A 16,162-nucleotide genomic window follows, 5' to 3' on the forward strand; every position below is an offset into this window, starting at 1 on the left:
CCATTTCCTGAAGGATTATGCTTGTAGATCGTATTATTTATATAGAATGCTTTCTGGCCCTTCTCCTATGTGGTCAAGATCCTGCCTCTCTCTTGGCTTCAGCCATCTTAGACTCATCCAGGCAGAGGTTCTCAATCATTTCAATGAGGATTTACTAATGCACAAATCAAATAACACAGCAAGAGTACAGTTTGTGATAACTTTCATGTGTCTGTCCATTCAACTGGCTGTGAGTATATTAAGTACAAGAGCTCTATTTCATACTCAGACTCTACTGAACATGATTGGTCCTGTTCACTTTTTTAAATGAATGCATTAATGACTTTCCTTTAGAAACTTGCTCCTCTTCCCCACTGTATAATATACTATCATCTGATTCAAACAGATTTTCTTTCACTGATAGAAATGTTGCAAAATCTTTTATTCTTGTTGCCTAGATCAGAATAAAAGCCATCTTCCTAGAGGAAACCCCACATGCAAGGAAAATGTATATCTGTGTGTTTTCTCAAGTACTTAGCTTTGGGGAAGGCAGCATAGAAGCCCCATGATGACAGGGCTGTACTTTTTGTATTTATTGCCACTATATTTATGGTATTTGAAAGAATGAAGGAATGCCTGCTGCCACATATTGTCACACTTATCCTAAGTTAATGTGCTTCTGCTATTACAAGCAGGGTGTTCCCTATGTGGCCTTGCCTCCCTTACTTCCTGTGTCACCCGCCTGCTAACCACCACTGACCTCTAGTTTTCTTGCCTTCACAGCTCAATCTCCATGCTTGCCTGTTTTGTTTATAATGCCTAGAAATCCATCAACCTTTCTTCTTTTTGGCTTCAACTAAAGCATACCGCCAATTCCATCCACTCTGCTACACAACACATTTGAAACAGATTGGACTGAGTGCCTTGTGCTGTCCTTATGTTTCCTGCCTTCACAACAAGATACCAGCAAATGTCAAAAATGCATTAGGGTCCACACATAAAGAGTATTTAGTCAGTGCAGTTATCTATTTGGTAGGATACACCTTTATCTTAAGAAAATCTTAAAACAATGGACTTGGGGAACTGAGTAACCAAATTATCATAGAGGAAGTAAGCAGCTGATCTTAGGACTAAAGTCATAGTTTTACTCCTACTCCAGGATTGAAGATACAGCTAGCAGTTGCTGAACCCTTTATTAAGAAAGTGTGCCTGGGCAGGGGATTTAGCTCAGTGGTTTCGCCGCCTGCTGCGCAAGCGCAAGGACCCAAGTTCGATCCCCAGTACCAAAAAAAAAAGAAAGAAAGTGTACCTGGGCTATCCTTTCCACCTCCTTATGTTAGCCTCTTTTCCTGTGCTGAGCAGCTGTGACTGAGGTGTGGCCACAGCATGAGGTAGGAGGGAAGTGAGAAGCAGTGAGGAGGGATGTAATGAGTGTGGTCTGGGTTATCTAGCTAGGGTTTTCTAGCAGTAGTATCTTTCTTACAACAGAAAATGGAGCATAGGCTTTGGAGGCAGGAAAGGTGTTTTTTCAAATAATGGTAAGATGGAAGGCTCTGCAGCTTGTAGAAAAAGTATTTGGGAAGGGTTTTCTTTAAGTCTCCTGCTAGAGATGTACAAGGATGAGAATGGCAGAGAAGTGAGAAGTGATGTAATCCCTGAAACAAAGACAAATTGTGTGGGCATGAGAGACACAGAGCTAGACTGCTCTGTCATCCCATGGCACATCTGGCCAAGCCCATTCCCCTCAAACATTGAACACACTTCTCCACTCAGCCTTTAGGCTTTCCCTCTAGTGGTTACTATTTTCAATCTTATTTCCACCAATATTCTGATCATTCCAATTTTCTCTGCTATCCCTCATTCACATGCCCTGCCTCCTTTCCCTTTCCCTTGGCCTGTGCCCCCCCAGTAACTCTGCTCCATCCTCCAGGGAACCAGGCGATCCCAGCATGAGTGCCCCTTGCTGGTCTGCTTGCCCCTCATCCCAGCTGCAGTCACCACCTTACTGTGCCCTCTGTATTCCTGGTCTTCCTTTACCACTGTAGCCCATTGTGCTCTTACCCTCCCGCATGAGACTCAGTTCATCTGTAGGCTGCAGGGCAAACTGGAGCAGTTTTCCTCTCTCAGTGAGAGGAGAATAGAAATGATGGGGTGAGAAAGGGAGGGTCGAGCTATATCTTCAGCCAGCTTCTCTTCTCCCAAAAGAAAAACAACAGGCCCTGTCTCTGAGGAACATCCTAAAGAAGCCCCAGGATTGCCCTGATCTCTGGGGCCCTCTCATTCTGTGGGGCTCAGTTGTGCCCCCTAGAGGTAGCATCCTGCCTCTCCACCCTTGCCTTCCTTCCCTGCAATGCCTACTGAGAACTACAGCCTCCTTAGAAACGCACTAACAGATGCCTACCTGTATGGTTGCTGATTGTACCTTGGAAAGGGTTGCTGATTGGAACCCTTGGAAAGTCATAATGAAGTGGAGGTTATGCATGTTTTGTTTGATTTGAAGTTTGTATTTTTGTTTTGTTTTCTGGAGTGAGCTATAAATTAAGGTTGTGGGTAAAAGATACAGATTTGAGTCTCAGGTTACAACCCTGATGAAGTACTTAAATTCTGATCATTAGTTGTTGCCTTATTGTGAGAACAATAATCTCCCAGTCCCTCCCAAATCACAGGATTTTGAGGAACATTCATGAGATAATTGTAGAGTAACCAGCAATGTCATTAATACACAATAATCATTAACCTTTAATACACAGTAATCATTAACCTTAAATACTGAAGTATTAGTAACTCCTATTATGGCTGGTAGAGCTTGCTATTCTGTCTGGATAGCGTAGGGGAAGATGGCTTTTCAGATAAGGCTCCATATGCTTTAAGATGATAATAACTTTCCATGAGACCTCACAACAGATCCTACTGAAATTTATATTTGGTGTTTTGACCTGCTCACATCCCCTTCCTTCCTACATTAGGTCCCCATTAGATGTCCTGTGTCTCTCAAGGATAAGAACTCATCTCTCATTTTTAGTCTCCAGAACAAATTGGGTTGAGGGAGGGCTTCTGCACAGGGCTTGCACTGTTAATGTCTGAATTAGGCTTGGTTGACACATTATGTTAAGGTCATCATCCTGACTTGAAGTTTACAGGTTGATATTGGGAGCAGTCAGTGTGGAAGATACTCAGGCTGGGTTAGGTAAAGATTGTGGTCATTTTATTGATTTTTTTCTTTAGGAACTTCCATGTATTCCCACCAGCACAATACAGATTCCAATTTTTTAACATCTTCATTAGCACTTATTTTCTGAGCTTCCCTAATGGGTGTGAAACTGTATTTGTATGTTCCAATCTGCATTTCCTTAATAGTTAATGATGCTGGGCATCTTTTCATGTAGTTATTGGCCATTTGCATTCCTCTTTTAATAAATATCTATTCAAGTACATTATCTACTTTTAAATTGGATTGTTTGGGACTTTTGTTGAGTTGTCAGATTTCTTTATATATACTGGATAGTAACACCCCTATAGATGTATGATTTTTAAGTACTTTTTCACCTTCTGTAGATTGCTCTCTTAGTAGTATTTTTTGAATGAGTGTTTTTAATTTTGAAGCCAAATTATCTATTTTTCTCTTGATGCCTTACTTTTTGTGTCAGATTAGAAGAAATCTGGGGATTATTTAATGTTTACAGAAGGACGTACATGGCTTATATGCAAATACCACATCATTTCAGACAAGGGACTTAAACATCTGTGAATTTGGGTATCTGAGGGAATGGGGTTACAGGAACCAATGTCCTATGAATACCAAAGCATAACTATATAACTTTCTTACCTGACATCTGTTCTTGAGCACCTCATATACATTTCCAAACTTACACATTCAAAACAGAATTCTAACTCCTCTATTCCTCCTACTTTGTGAACTTTTCTGTCATTGTTTCTCATACTCTAAGCTTTCCATTGACCTACTTTCTCATGTTGAAGCTTTTCTTAAAGCCCATCATATTTTCATAACCCCACATCCAATCTAGTCCATCAGTGAATCCTGTCTACTGCACCTTCAATGTGTAGGTACAGCATAATCACCAAATACATATAATCACTTCTCATTGCCTCCAACTGCTGCCACTCTGATCCAAACCACCATCAATTAAAAAAAAAATTCATGCCTAGGCTCTCACATTAACTTTAGGACAAGCTTCTGTCTCTTTCTGACCCTTGCCCCCACCTACATAGAACTCAAAGTAGATCTTCTAAAGCTTAGGACACAGTGTGACAGAATTGTGTTTCCACCGCAATTTAAATAAATCCAGTCTTCACTACGGTTTTCAATACCTTAGGCCAGCTAGATTTTGGTTACTTCTCCAAATTCACCTCTTACCACCTCCTCTGTCACTCCACTTTAGGAACTGCCCTGAAGCTGTCCTTCAAATTTATCAAATACATTCCAGATGTCAAGTCCTGTCCACTAGCTGTTTCTTCCTCCCAGATTGCTGTCCTCCTTACACAGCTGCTGCCTTCCTTGTTCACTCGCTTCCTCAAGATCCCCATTCAAGTGTTGTCCCCTCAGAAAGACCTAGTATGGCTACACAGTCTAAAATTGTACTTCTTGTCATTTTCTCTTATAGTCCTGCTTTATTTCCTAACACCTCTATTTTTAATTTTTAATTAAATACAATTACCTATATTTATGATGTACAACATATTGCCCTGAAACATGTGTACTTTGTGGGATGGCTAAATCAAGATATTTAACATATGCATTAGCTCATATATTTCTCTTTTTGTGGTAAGAACACTTAAAATCTCCTCTAAGCAATTTTCAAGAATGCCATACATTGTTAACTGTAGTCCCTGTGTTATACAGTAGATTTCTTGACCTTATTTTTTGAAATTTTGAATCTTTTGACCTACATCTCCCCAATTCCCACTCTCACATACACTGGTAATCACTATTCTCTACTTCTAAATTCAACATTTTCAGATTCCACATATAAGTAGGAGCATATAGTATTTGTCTGGGTTTCTTTAATTTTTGTCTTATCGGTACATGTTTGCAATACATAATAATTGCATTCATCATGGAAACTGGGTATATGTACATAACACATCCTAATTCTTTTTCATCCCCTTCCCCTCTGTCCCTCCCTCTACCTCTTGGTCCCTTTCCCTTTTCCAAAAGATCTATCTCCCTTTTTCCTATTATCTATCTTTTATTTGTATTTGAGGTTTCTCATATAAGAAATATGTAATTCTCATATTTAATCCTATGTGTCTGATTTATTTCACTTAACATTATGGTCTCAAGGTGCAACTATTTTCCTACAAAGGACATTGAGTATAAATATCACATTTTCTTTGTTCATTCATCTGTTGAGGGACATATGCCTGACATTTCACTTAATGTAATCTCCTCCAGGCTCATATATATTATGACACATAATGAGATTTTCTTTTTATGGCTAAGTAGTATTTGCTTTTGTATATCTTCTACATTTTCCTTATCCACTCATCCACTGATGCACACATCAGTTGATTCCATATTTTCCCTATGCAAATAGTGCTGCTATGAATATGTGAGTACAAATTCTTCTTCAGGATATTAATTTCACTTCTTTTGGTTATGTATTGAGATTGTTAGATCATATGGTAGGTCTATTTTTATTCTGTAGAATAACTACTATTGGCCAAATAAAATTTTCTCAATGGTATCACAAGCTAACACTTATCATCCATGACTGTCCCCAACTCCCATGGAAATAGCAGAGATCTAAGTCTTCAGTCTCAGTACTATGGAGCTGGCAGAAAGTTTAAATCATTTGTTTTCCCACATTAGAATCAGTTATGCCTCTGGAAGAACTAAATGGAGAATTTCCAAATTTGGGATCCTCAAAACACTTTATTCTTAAAGTGTCAACCAGCTCTGAGCTACTCAGGGATGCTCTATGCACAAATAATAAAGCCTACACATTTGCTATGCTCTGGGCCATGTCACCCCCCATCAGATCTTCCCTTCACCAATAGCATATAAAATTTTTTTTAAAAGAAAACAGAAATCATTTCAAGTCTCTAACTCAAGGACAATATCAGATCCATATTGAGTCATCAATGTACATTGCCAAAAATCGAGTTTCATGTCTGCCTGTCCCATATTTGATTAGATCCTCTCCACTCATTTGACAGCCTTCCCCTAATACCTAGCATCATCATAATCTTCTTTAAAATGCTACTAGAGAGAAGGATTCACACTGTTCTCTGTCTTCACAAAACCCCTTCTATAGAAAGCTGACCGAAGATAAAGTAATGATCATAGCAAAATAGTGAAGTCTTACCATGTGTCCAGCACTATATTAAACACCTGATATGTAACACATCGTGACACCTTCACCATTTTTAAAGATGTGGGGCAAGAGACTAGATGTTGTTACTTAGCTTACCTAAGGTCCCACAAACAAAATTTAGAGTGGAATGCATCACTTCAACAGCACTGATAAAATGCTGTGTGGTCAAGACAGTCTCCGTACAGCTCAGGACATCAACTCATGAAAGTACTGGCTTTGGGCTGGCCTTTACTTGTCCCCAGAATATGCCCTTATCTACTGCCAGCCATGTTTTATACATGTTATCTCCTCTTCCTGTGTTCCCTTCCTTTTAAGCCCACCTTATATTTCTAAACCCTAAATCTTGGCTTCTTACCTAGTGAACCCTCCCTACTGAATGAGCCTATTTCCTTGCTTTGTGTCTACATATAACTCATCGAATTGTAAATACTTATTATGTCTGCCAACCCTCAACCAAATTATCATCTCCCTGAAAGCAGGGTGATGATCCTTCAACTCTGTACCTTAAAAGCTATCAATCCTTCACATATAATAGATGTTCAATAAGTGATTAAGTTAGGCAAAACAGTTTTTATTGAGTGCTTAGTATAGACCAGACAAAATGATAATTGTCTTGTATATAGCATCTCATTGAATCTTCACTACCTCCCTCTTTACAGATGAAGAACTAAGAATTAATATTTGGGGGACCAAATATTTGGGGTGAAGGCAGGGGCAAGAGAAAAAGAAAAATTAATAAAGTGTTCTAAAATGTGGTCCTATGCCAAAAAGTCATTAAGATTATTTTTGTTTAAGAGCTCTCCACCTATCTGCTTCTTAACTGCATGGGGTTTTTTTATATTTAATTATATTGCAGTTCCATTTGGAATTATATATAAAATAATTTTTCTATTACCATATTTGAGTAATTGAATAGAATATGTTATTCATAAAAATTAACTATTTCTTTGTCATCCATCTTCCCAACAGAAGATGTCAGTCTCCTGTATATGTAGTGTAGTTTTATCCAGCAGAACATTCTGACATGGATACTTTCTTTTTCTGTCCTAACGGTATGGTAGCTACTAGCCACATTCAGCAATTCAGTATTTGAAATATGCCTAGTGAAACTGAAGAACTGAATTTTTAACTTTTTTTGGGCATTACTGGGGATTGAACCCAGAGCCATTGCACTGAGTTACATCTTCCACCCTTTTTGGATTTTTTAAATTTTATTCCCCATTAACTTTATTGGTACATTTTAGGTATAAAGTACAGCTACATTCATCATTGGGATCTTGTACCATTACATGAGTCTCTTGGCTCTTATTTTTTTCCCCTTCCCTTTCCCTCCCTTCACCCCCTCCACCCTTCCCTATTTGCAAAGATTTTGTTTCCATTTTTTTTCCTCTTCTCATGTTTTTTCCTTTCCCTTTTTCCCTTCCCCTACCCCTCCCAATTCCCCTGCTCTTTTAGACCTTTTCTTCCTGTTGCACAATATCAGTTATACATTTTTAAAATTACAATATTAAGATCTAGGAGACATTACCACAGATTTTATAGAATTTAAAAGGATATAGAAAGCATATTACAAAAATCTTTTTTGAAATAAATTTGACAACTTCTAAGAAGTACCTTGGAAGACAAATTAATGAAACTAACTCTGGAGGAAATATAAAATTTGAGTAACACCTATTAAAGAAAGTATAGTTCTAGCTTGAAAACCTACCTATATGACAACAGGCTCATATACATTTTAACTGATAAATTATATCAAACATTTAAAGCAGAAAAAAGAAGGAAAACTTCTCCCCTCATTTTAGGAACTCAACATTGTGCTAATCCTAAAACTGGATAAAGATAATAGAAGAAAAATTATGAACATAGATAGAAATTTGTTTAACAAAACAAACTATTAGAAGTCAGATCTGGCAGGATGTAGAAAGTGATTTTGTTATAGGGATGGCAGTGTTGGTTCAGCATTGGAAGATCCACCCCCAAAAGTCATCATTTTAACAGAGGAAAGGAAAAAGCCATATGATCCTGTCACTAGTTGGAGAAAAAGTATTGGACTAAATTCTACAGCTGTTCATGGTAAAAGCTATCAGGAGACTAGAAGTAGAACAGAACCTTCTCAATAGATTAAAGACGTACTCCATACTTCCAGCGAGCACACCTTATATGAATGGAGAAGATACAATGCTTTCTCCTTAAGGTGGGGAACAAGGGCAGATATGCTTACTCTTTATCTGTCCATTAAACTTTGAAACCTAGTCCCCACCAAAATAGTCTGGCAATAAAATGACACAATTAGGATAAGATTGGCACAGCAGAAGGAAAATCTTTATATGTAGATGAAATGATCATCTACAGAGAAAATACTAAGAAATCTCTAGGAGCCCCTAGAACTTGTACTTGAATTTAGCAGGATTAGAAAACACAAGGTATATATAAAACTTCAGGTCTGTGTATACTTGCTATAAATGAAGAATTGGATATTGAAATTTAAAAGTTACGTAGGAGTACAAAGGACCCAGAAAAGTTAAAAACAAAAACAGTGTTGGAAGATGTTTAGTACCTAATTTTAAGACTTCTTGTAAAGCTGCAGTAATCAAGGCAGTGTTGGTGTAAGGAAAGACACGGATCATTGGAATAAAAGAGAGAATCTAGAAATAGAACCACACATATATGGTCCACTGAGTTTTGAAAGATTATTTAACATTAGCATTTTATAGAATATAAACTCAATTCAAGAGCCAAGGAAGAGACAGTGTCTTCAGCAAATGGCACGAGAACACCTGGTATCCGTGTATAAAAAATTAACCTCAACCTTTTTTTTCCATACATGAAAATAACTTGAAGGGATCTATGAACCTAAATAAGAAAGCCTAAAAGTATGAAACTTTAAGAAGAAATTATAAGGGAAAATATTTATGAATTCAGGGTAGGCAAGAACTACCTAGGATACAAAACACATGATATATAAAAGGAAAAAATTGATAAATGAGATTCCATCAATATTTAGAACTTTAAATGACATCACTAAAACGAAAAGTGTTCCTTAAACAGACCATATTTCCAATGCATATAACCTATGACCAGAATATATAAAGAACTCTTACAGCTCATTAATAGACAACCCAATTAAAATGTAGACATAAAAAGATGATAAATAGCCAGTATAGCACAAGGAATGGTGTGCAACTCTAGAATCAGAAAAATACTAATCAGTACAATAATAAGATTGAATTAGACACTCATTAGGGAGATGAAGTTAAAAGTTTTAAAAGCCTTGTCATGACTTTTTCTTTTTGTTGGATTCTCTCCCTTTGCGTTTAATTTGTCACGCCCAGTGGATTCATTCTGCTGGGTTTCCTGGGGTTGTGATCCTCATTGTCTTTTCCTAGGGTATTGTCTAAAATTTTTTGGAGTGCTGGTTTGGTATTGATGAAGTTCCTGAGGTGCTCTTTATCATGAAAGTAACTTATTTCGCCATCAATTTTGAAAGATAGTTTTGCAGGATACATCAGTCTGGGTTGGAGGCTGTTTTCCTTTAGGGCTTGAAATACATCACTCCAAGCTCTTCTTGCCTTGAGAGTTTGCATTGAGAAGTCTGCTGTGATTCTGATGGGCTTTCCTTTGTATGTGATTTGTTTCTTTTCTCTCACTGCTTGTAGAATTTTGTTCTTCTGTTGGATTTTTGGAATACTAACTATTATATGCCTATGTGTAGATTTTTTTTTTGATTAAGGCTATCTGGAGTCCTATATGCCTCACTTATCTGTATGTCAAGTTCTTTTCCTCTCCTTGGGAAGTTTTCTACCATCACTTCTGTGAAGAGTTTTTTAATGTCATCTTCACTCTCTCCTGTTTCTTCATTGACTCCTATCAGTCTTATGTTATTCTTCTTTGCATCATCTAGCAGCTGCTGGATTGATTTCTCATGTTCCCTTACAATTTTAAAGCAATTTTTCTTTTCCTCCTCACTAATTGCAATCTTATCTTCTATATGTGAAATTCTATCCTCACATTGGTTCATTCTGCTGTGCAGACTTTCAAGGGAGTTTTTATTCTCTTGGAAATCTGTTTGTATCTATTTTATGGATTCCATTTGTTTCCTATGTTGGGATTCCATCATGTTCCTCAGATCCCCTATTTTTTTATCTGTGTCTGCTCTAGATTTATTAATCATGTCTTGCACCATAAGCAAAATCTTTGCTGTTATCTGAGTAATTATTTCTGATTTCATTTTTCCCAGATCCTCTTTTTTTGCCAGTTCAGAGTCCAGGTAGTTGAGTATCAGATTGTTCCATCTCGTTTCCCTTTGGGGTTACTGTAGGTGATCTGTAAGTCTGTTTTTGAGGCTTGTTTATGTGTTTTCTCATTTCCACAGGGTGGGGGTGCTTCTGGCGCCCACGCAGCTCACCTTCTCTGCCCTAGGAGCTTGGAATGGCAGTGGGGGCCCTTCCTTCCAGGTTCTGGGACCGGCTCAGCTTCTCTGCCCTAGGAGCCTGGGATGGAGGTGGGGAGCTTCTTTCCAGGTGCTGGGACCAGCTGAGCTTCTCTCTTAACTGCATGGTTTTAATGTCCCCTCCAAAATTGACCTTGAAATTTAATTCTCATTGTAATTCTCATGTTGAGAGGCTGGATCTTAATCACTTTAAGAAGTAATTAATGGATTAATGTCATTATCACAAGGATAGATTCCTGATTTTAACAAAGGAATTCACCCCAATTTTTTTTCTTCTGTCCCACTCATGATTTTTTGTCCTCCTCCACATAATACAGCAAGAATCTGGGGCATGATGGTATATGCCTGTAATCCCAGCATTCTAGGAAGCTAAGGAAAGAGAATCACAAGTTCAAGCCCAGCCTGGGAAACTTAGGGACTCAGTGAGACCCTGTCTCAAAATTTTAAAAAATAGTAAAATTAAAAAGGCCAGGCAGATAGCTCAGTGTGAAGGCTCTGTGTTCAATCCCAAGTACCAAAAATAAAATATTACATACACACAGTAAAGAAGCCCTCCTCTGATGGTGTCCCTCCATCTTGGACTGCTCAGCCTTCAGAGCCATGAGATAAGTAAGTTTCTGTTATTTATAATTTACCAGGTCTATGGTATTCTGTTACAGCAGAAGATAGTTTAGACCTGGCCACAGTGAACTATCACATCATCCTTGCTGCTGTCCCATTCTTTCCTCTCCCAGCCAGGCTTGAATTTCTTGATTTCAATTTTCTGCCTCTTTCCCACATCCCAGAGGTCTTTTTAGTGTCCCATTCCCCAAGGAATCTCTATTCTCAACTAGGGCCCTAATAACAGGATAAATACTCAAGCTCTTTTGCTACCAACTCTCTGAGCCCTATAGCACCTGCCAGACCTGGTAAGTTTGTCTGTGTGTCCAACCCTGCAATAGGCTTGCTATGAGCATACCACAGACCTGACTGCCACTAAAGTAATTTCCTTCTGAGGTAGTTTCCACTTCAAACTAAAAGGACTGGCAAATGAACTACACTGTTTGACAAGGGCTATGTGCCATGTAGTATGACTGGCTCTTCAGACAGCCATCTCCCATAATAATCCCCACAGAGGACTATAAAGTAGGAATCGGCTTCTCCAGATCACAAATAAGGAAACAGGTTGACAGTTTAGATGACTTGACTGAGTTCTCACAGCAGGTAAATTGTAGAGGCAGGATTTGGACTGGGCTGCCCTTGGTCTTCCATTAATGAGTGATAAATTCTTGGCTGGTAACTTTCAGATGCTTAAAATACCTCCAGGGATGAAAAACTTACTCCACTTCTCAAGACACAGCTTTGTCTGTGATACTTGAGTTCTTATTCTTATATATTTAATGTAAGACTTTTCTTTACCTAGTGCTAAATAAAGCAGAGGGCTGAGAGGCATGAACTGTGTTATTCTGGGAGGGTTATCTGGAAGAGGAATCTCTCTGCCTGCTCTCAGGAGGCAAATGAATCAGAAGAAAATAGCACTGGGGTAGAGGAGAAGGTAGAAGAAAACTGTAAAAGTCTCCAGCATCATCTGTACCATGGAGAGGGATCTGTAGCCAAAGCATTCGGCTCCAGCCTAGAGATCAGTAACCTAAACAGAAGTAGGAAGGACTCCTTTGAGGGTTGGTGATGGTAACCCCTCTTCTGCCTTGTGACATTTCCCAGTGCCCTGCAATTTCTCCACCCTGGTTGTTTTTCAGGAGATCTAACTCAAATACGAGTGACAGTCAGGAAGAGAGGATCCCAAGAACTAAGGCTTGATTTCTTTCTTAGAATCTAAGCATATTATATACAACACAGTTTTCCAATTTCTCTTCTCCATCTGTGCAAATAGGGCTGAGGCAGGCACAGCTGTGGTCATTGTGCTGTGTGTCTCTCAGATCAAGGATGGAGTAAGTTATTTGGAGTAGTGACCTCTGGGCTGAGTAGATCTGATACAATTATTTAAAGGCTGAGTTGAGGAAGGAAAGAAGGGAGAGACAGGCAGTAGGACTGCCCCATTCACAACTGGATTATTCAACTCTTAATTCTGTCCACATTAGAGAAAGAATACTTAAGTATGATATGTTTAAAGACAATGTCCTATTTTATTTAAAAAACAATTTTTCATAACAATTTTTATTTTATTTTAAAAAACAATTTTCCAAATAATAAGAGAATAACAATAGTTATTATGCTGTGTATCGTTATCCTCAAAGAAGTTACTCAGTACAAGACACAAACCAAAAAGATTCTTACAAAAAAAGAAACAGATAATAACACAAACTTTCTTTTCAATGAACTAAGATAAGCTATTAGTATGAATGAAACAAATTAACATATATTGAAAAAATTAAAATATGAAATATGTAATTTTGGGAAGTATGTGAACTTCTCCCTACTTCATATTGATCTGTCTTCCATTTTTATCTTTATTTGGATATATAGATAGAGAGAGAGAGATTCTCATATAAGATAAATCATGCAATATTTGAGCTTGTGTGTCTTACTTATGTCACTTAACATTATGTTCTCAAGTTGTATCCATTTACCTACAAATAAATGTGTGAGCTTATGTCCTCTAAGTACATCCTTGCTCATGGATTTTACACAGCAGCATACATGCACACACAGTCATATACTTCACTGAACACAGTGTGCTTATTTATCAAATGGAATCATTTTACATATACTGTACAGTTTCACAAAGTCTCCCACACTGATTTCTTTCTGATCCTTCCATCACCATAGAGACAGAGATCCCCTCTGGGGTCTGTGGGCATCGGATAGGTGGTGGAAATACAAGGAAGGAAATCTTACAGAAGCTAAAACAGAAAACACATTGGGGAAGGGATAGACAGAAAGGAACAAGATCATTTGTTCAGTATCAGAGTAACAGAGTTGGCACTGGCATAGAAAAGAGGCATCCTGAAACACAGTTCTTTCCACAACTCACATTTGAAGACCTTTTGCCCTTCCTGCCTCTTTCCACAAGGCAGTTACTTAGGCCTCTGGGTACCAGTAGATGATGTTAGGAATTGCAAAGACTATTACAGCCTAGGTTAGGTATACCAATTGGGGTATCTCTAGAGGGTCTAATCGGTCCCAATATCTGTTTCAATTAGCAACCAGAACACAATCATGTTCTACTATATCATAAGCTTTTTTAAAAAAGTACTTTTCTCTCTATTCTTTCATATTGTTTTATATCTATTCTGATTCTTATTCTCATCTATCTTTCTTTTTCATTTTCATCTCCTCTCCCTCTACTGTCCCCTTCCTGTCTTTCCTAATCTCCCCCACTCTATCAAATTCTCAATTGTTAGCTGTCTAGTATACAAGAAAAAATGAGAAGACATATATAGGTGAAGGAAAATGAGGAAAGGGTGTGAAGATGTGTAAGAGTTCAGTACTACTAGCATTTGATCAAATTTACTCTCCATATTTGCATATGGGGAATGGTTTTGTGTTCTCAATGATTATAATTGATTTCTCATTCTGTCACATACCTTTAGGTTTTTATGAAAGAGCATCCTTTGCATACAATAATTTTTAATGGCCCTAGCAGATCATATCATGGCCAAATCAGCCTGACACCGATCACTATCAATTATGGATGATCTCAGCTGATTCGATTAGTATCTGTATTGGGCATCTAAGGAAAGAGTGGGATCCTAGTGCTAAACATGAGCCATGCAATCGTATGTCTGTGGCAGGCTATGAGATACTCAGCCTCTCACCTGTGTTTTGATGCTCCTGTTAGAACCCAGGTTTTCACCTTCATCTATGAATTGGTATGAGCTCAATGACTTGAAAACTCCAAGATCTCCTTTCTTCCCCTTTCATCCCTTCAGCCTTAATTTCCCACTGTAAAAAGTAGCCACATTTGAATCTTTCAATCCATCTGACCTTTGTATTATTAATATTACCTTCATATTGTCACACAGCAGATGAATCAATAGAAAATAGGTCACAGAGGATTCACAGGCAAAGACCAGAAGGCCATTAATCTCTGGTCATTCACCTTCACCATGGAGAGTTCTATAGCCAGGCCACTCTGCCCCCAGCCCCCAGCCTGGACATTACTGAGTCCTACAGAAGTTAAAAGGTTATTTTGAAACTTGATGATATTACTCTTTGCATCATTTCCCAGTGCCCTGCAATCTTCTGATCCTGGATGCTTTTCATGAAGTCGAACTCCAATATCTCCTGCTGCCATCCAGCTACAGTATAAGGATGAATCCAAGCTGTTTCATCTCTCAGGGCTTCCTAAGGCTTAGACCAAGGCAGTGAGATCTCTATACACCATTCTTTGCCATGCAGCACACAAACCACAGCCATCAGAACCCAGCCTCCTTCCTGCTCATGGGAATTCCTGGCCTGGAGGCATCCCACTTCTGGATTGCATTTCCCTTCTGCTCCATGTATGCCCTGGCAGTGTTTGGCAACATGGCAGTGCTGCTGGTGGTGCATTCGGAACCCACCCTGCACCAGCCCATGTACTTGTTCCTGTGCATGCTGTCCACCATTGACCTGGTGCTCTGCACCTCCACTGTGCCCAAGATCCTTGCTGTCTTTTGGGCAAATGCTTCTGAGATTGCCTTTTGGGCCTGTGCTGCCCAGATGTTCTTTATCCATGGTTTCTCAGCTGTAGAATCTGGTATCCTGCTAGCAATGGCTTTTGATCGCTACTTGGCTATCTGCCAACCACTGCACTATGGTTTGCTGCTGCCCCTGGAGTTTGTGGGCAAGTTGGGGGCTGTCACTGTGCTCCGTGGCTTGGGGCTCATGACCCCACTCACCTGCTTACTGGCAAGGCTGACCTACTGTAGTCGAGTGGTGGCTCACTCCTATTGTGAACACATGGCTGTGGTAAAGCTGGCTTGTGGAGATACATGGCCAAACAACATATATGGCATCACTGCTGCCACACTAGTAGTGGGCACTGACTCCATCTGCATTGCCATATCCTACGCACTCATCCTCCGGGCTGTGTTAGGGCTCTCCTCCAAGGAGGCAAGGGCTAAGACTTTTGGCACTTGTGGCTCCCACTTGGGTGTCATCCTTCTCTTCTATACACCAGGACTCTTCTCATTCTATACCCAGCGCTTTGGCCAACATGTGCCTAGGCACATCCACATCCTCCTGGCCGACCTCTACCTCATTGTGCCACCCATGCTTAACCCCATCATCTATGGGATGAAGACCAAGCAGATCCGGGACAGAGCCCTCCAACTGCTGAAAAGGGGTTCCGCTCAGCCATAATGTCTTCGATACCAGCCCCTGCCCTGGCAAACCAGGTCCTTTACCCCCTCAGCCTTTGGGCAAAGTGTATGAGGCTCGTGGCTCCCAGCAAGATGGGGAGACAAATCCACACTCACTG

General features: G+C 39.3%; 1 protein-coding gene across 1 annotated transcript; it reads left to right on the forward strand.

Annotated features, from left to right (window-relative positions):
* Nucleotides 1-15,096: 15,096 nt before the first annotated feature.
* Nucleotides 15,097-16,044, forward strand: LOC101724397 (olfactory receptor 52P1). Its single transcript, XM_004863447.3, has one exon. It carries the CDS (start codon nucleotides 15,097-15,099, stop codon nucleotides 16,042-16,044), a length of 948 nt encoding a protein of 315 aa, XP_004863504.1.
* The last annotated feature ends 118 nt before the right edge of the window (nucleotides 16,045-16,162 follow it).

Source organism: Heterocephalus glaber, unplaced genomic scaffold (assembly GCF_053883595.1).
Source record: "Heterocephalus glaber isolate CG9 unplaced genomic scaffold, H.glaber_assembly_v1.0 deba00001428, whole genome shotgun sequence".
Classification (NCBI taxonomy): Eukaryota; Metazoa; Chordata; class Mammalia; order Rodentia; family Bathyergidae; genus Heterocephalus; species Heterocephalus glaber.

Bases quoted from the DNA above. Each gene is read 5' to 3' on its own strand.
- LOC101724397 (XM_004863447.3), top strand. From the start codon at position 15,097: ATGCAGCACACAAACCACAGCCATCAGAACCCAGCCTCCTTCCTGCTC.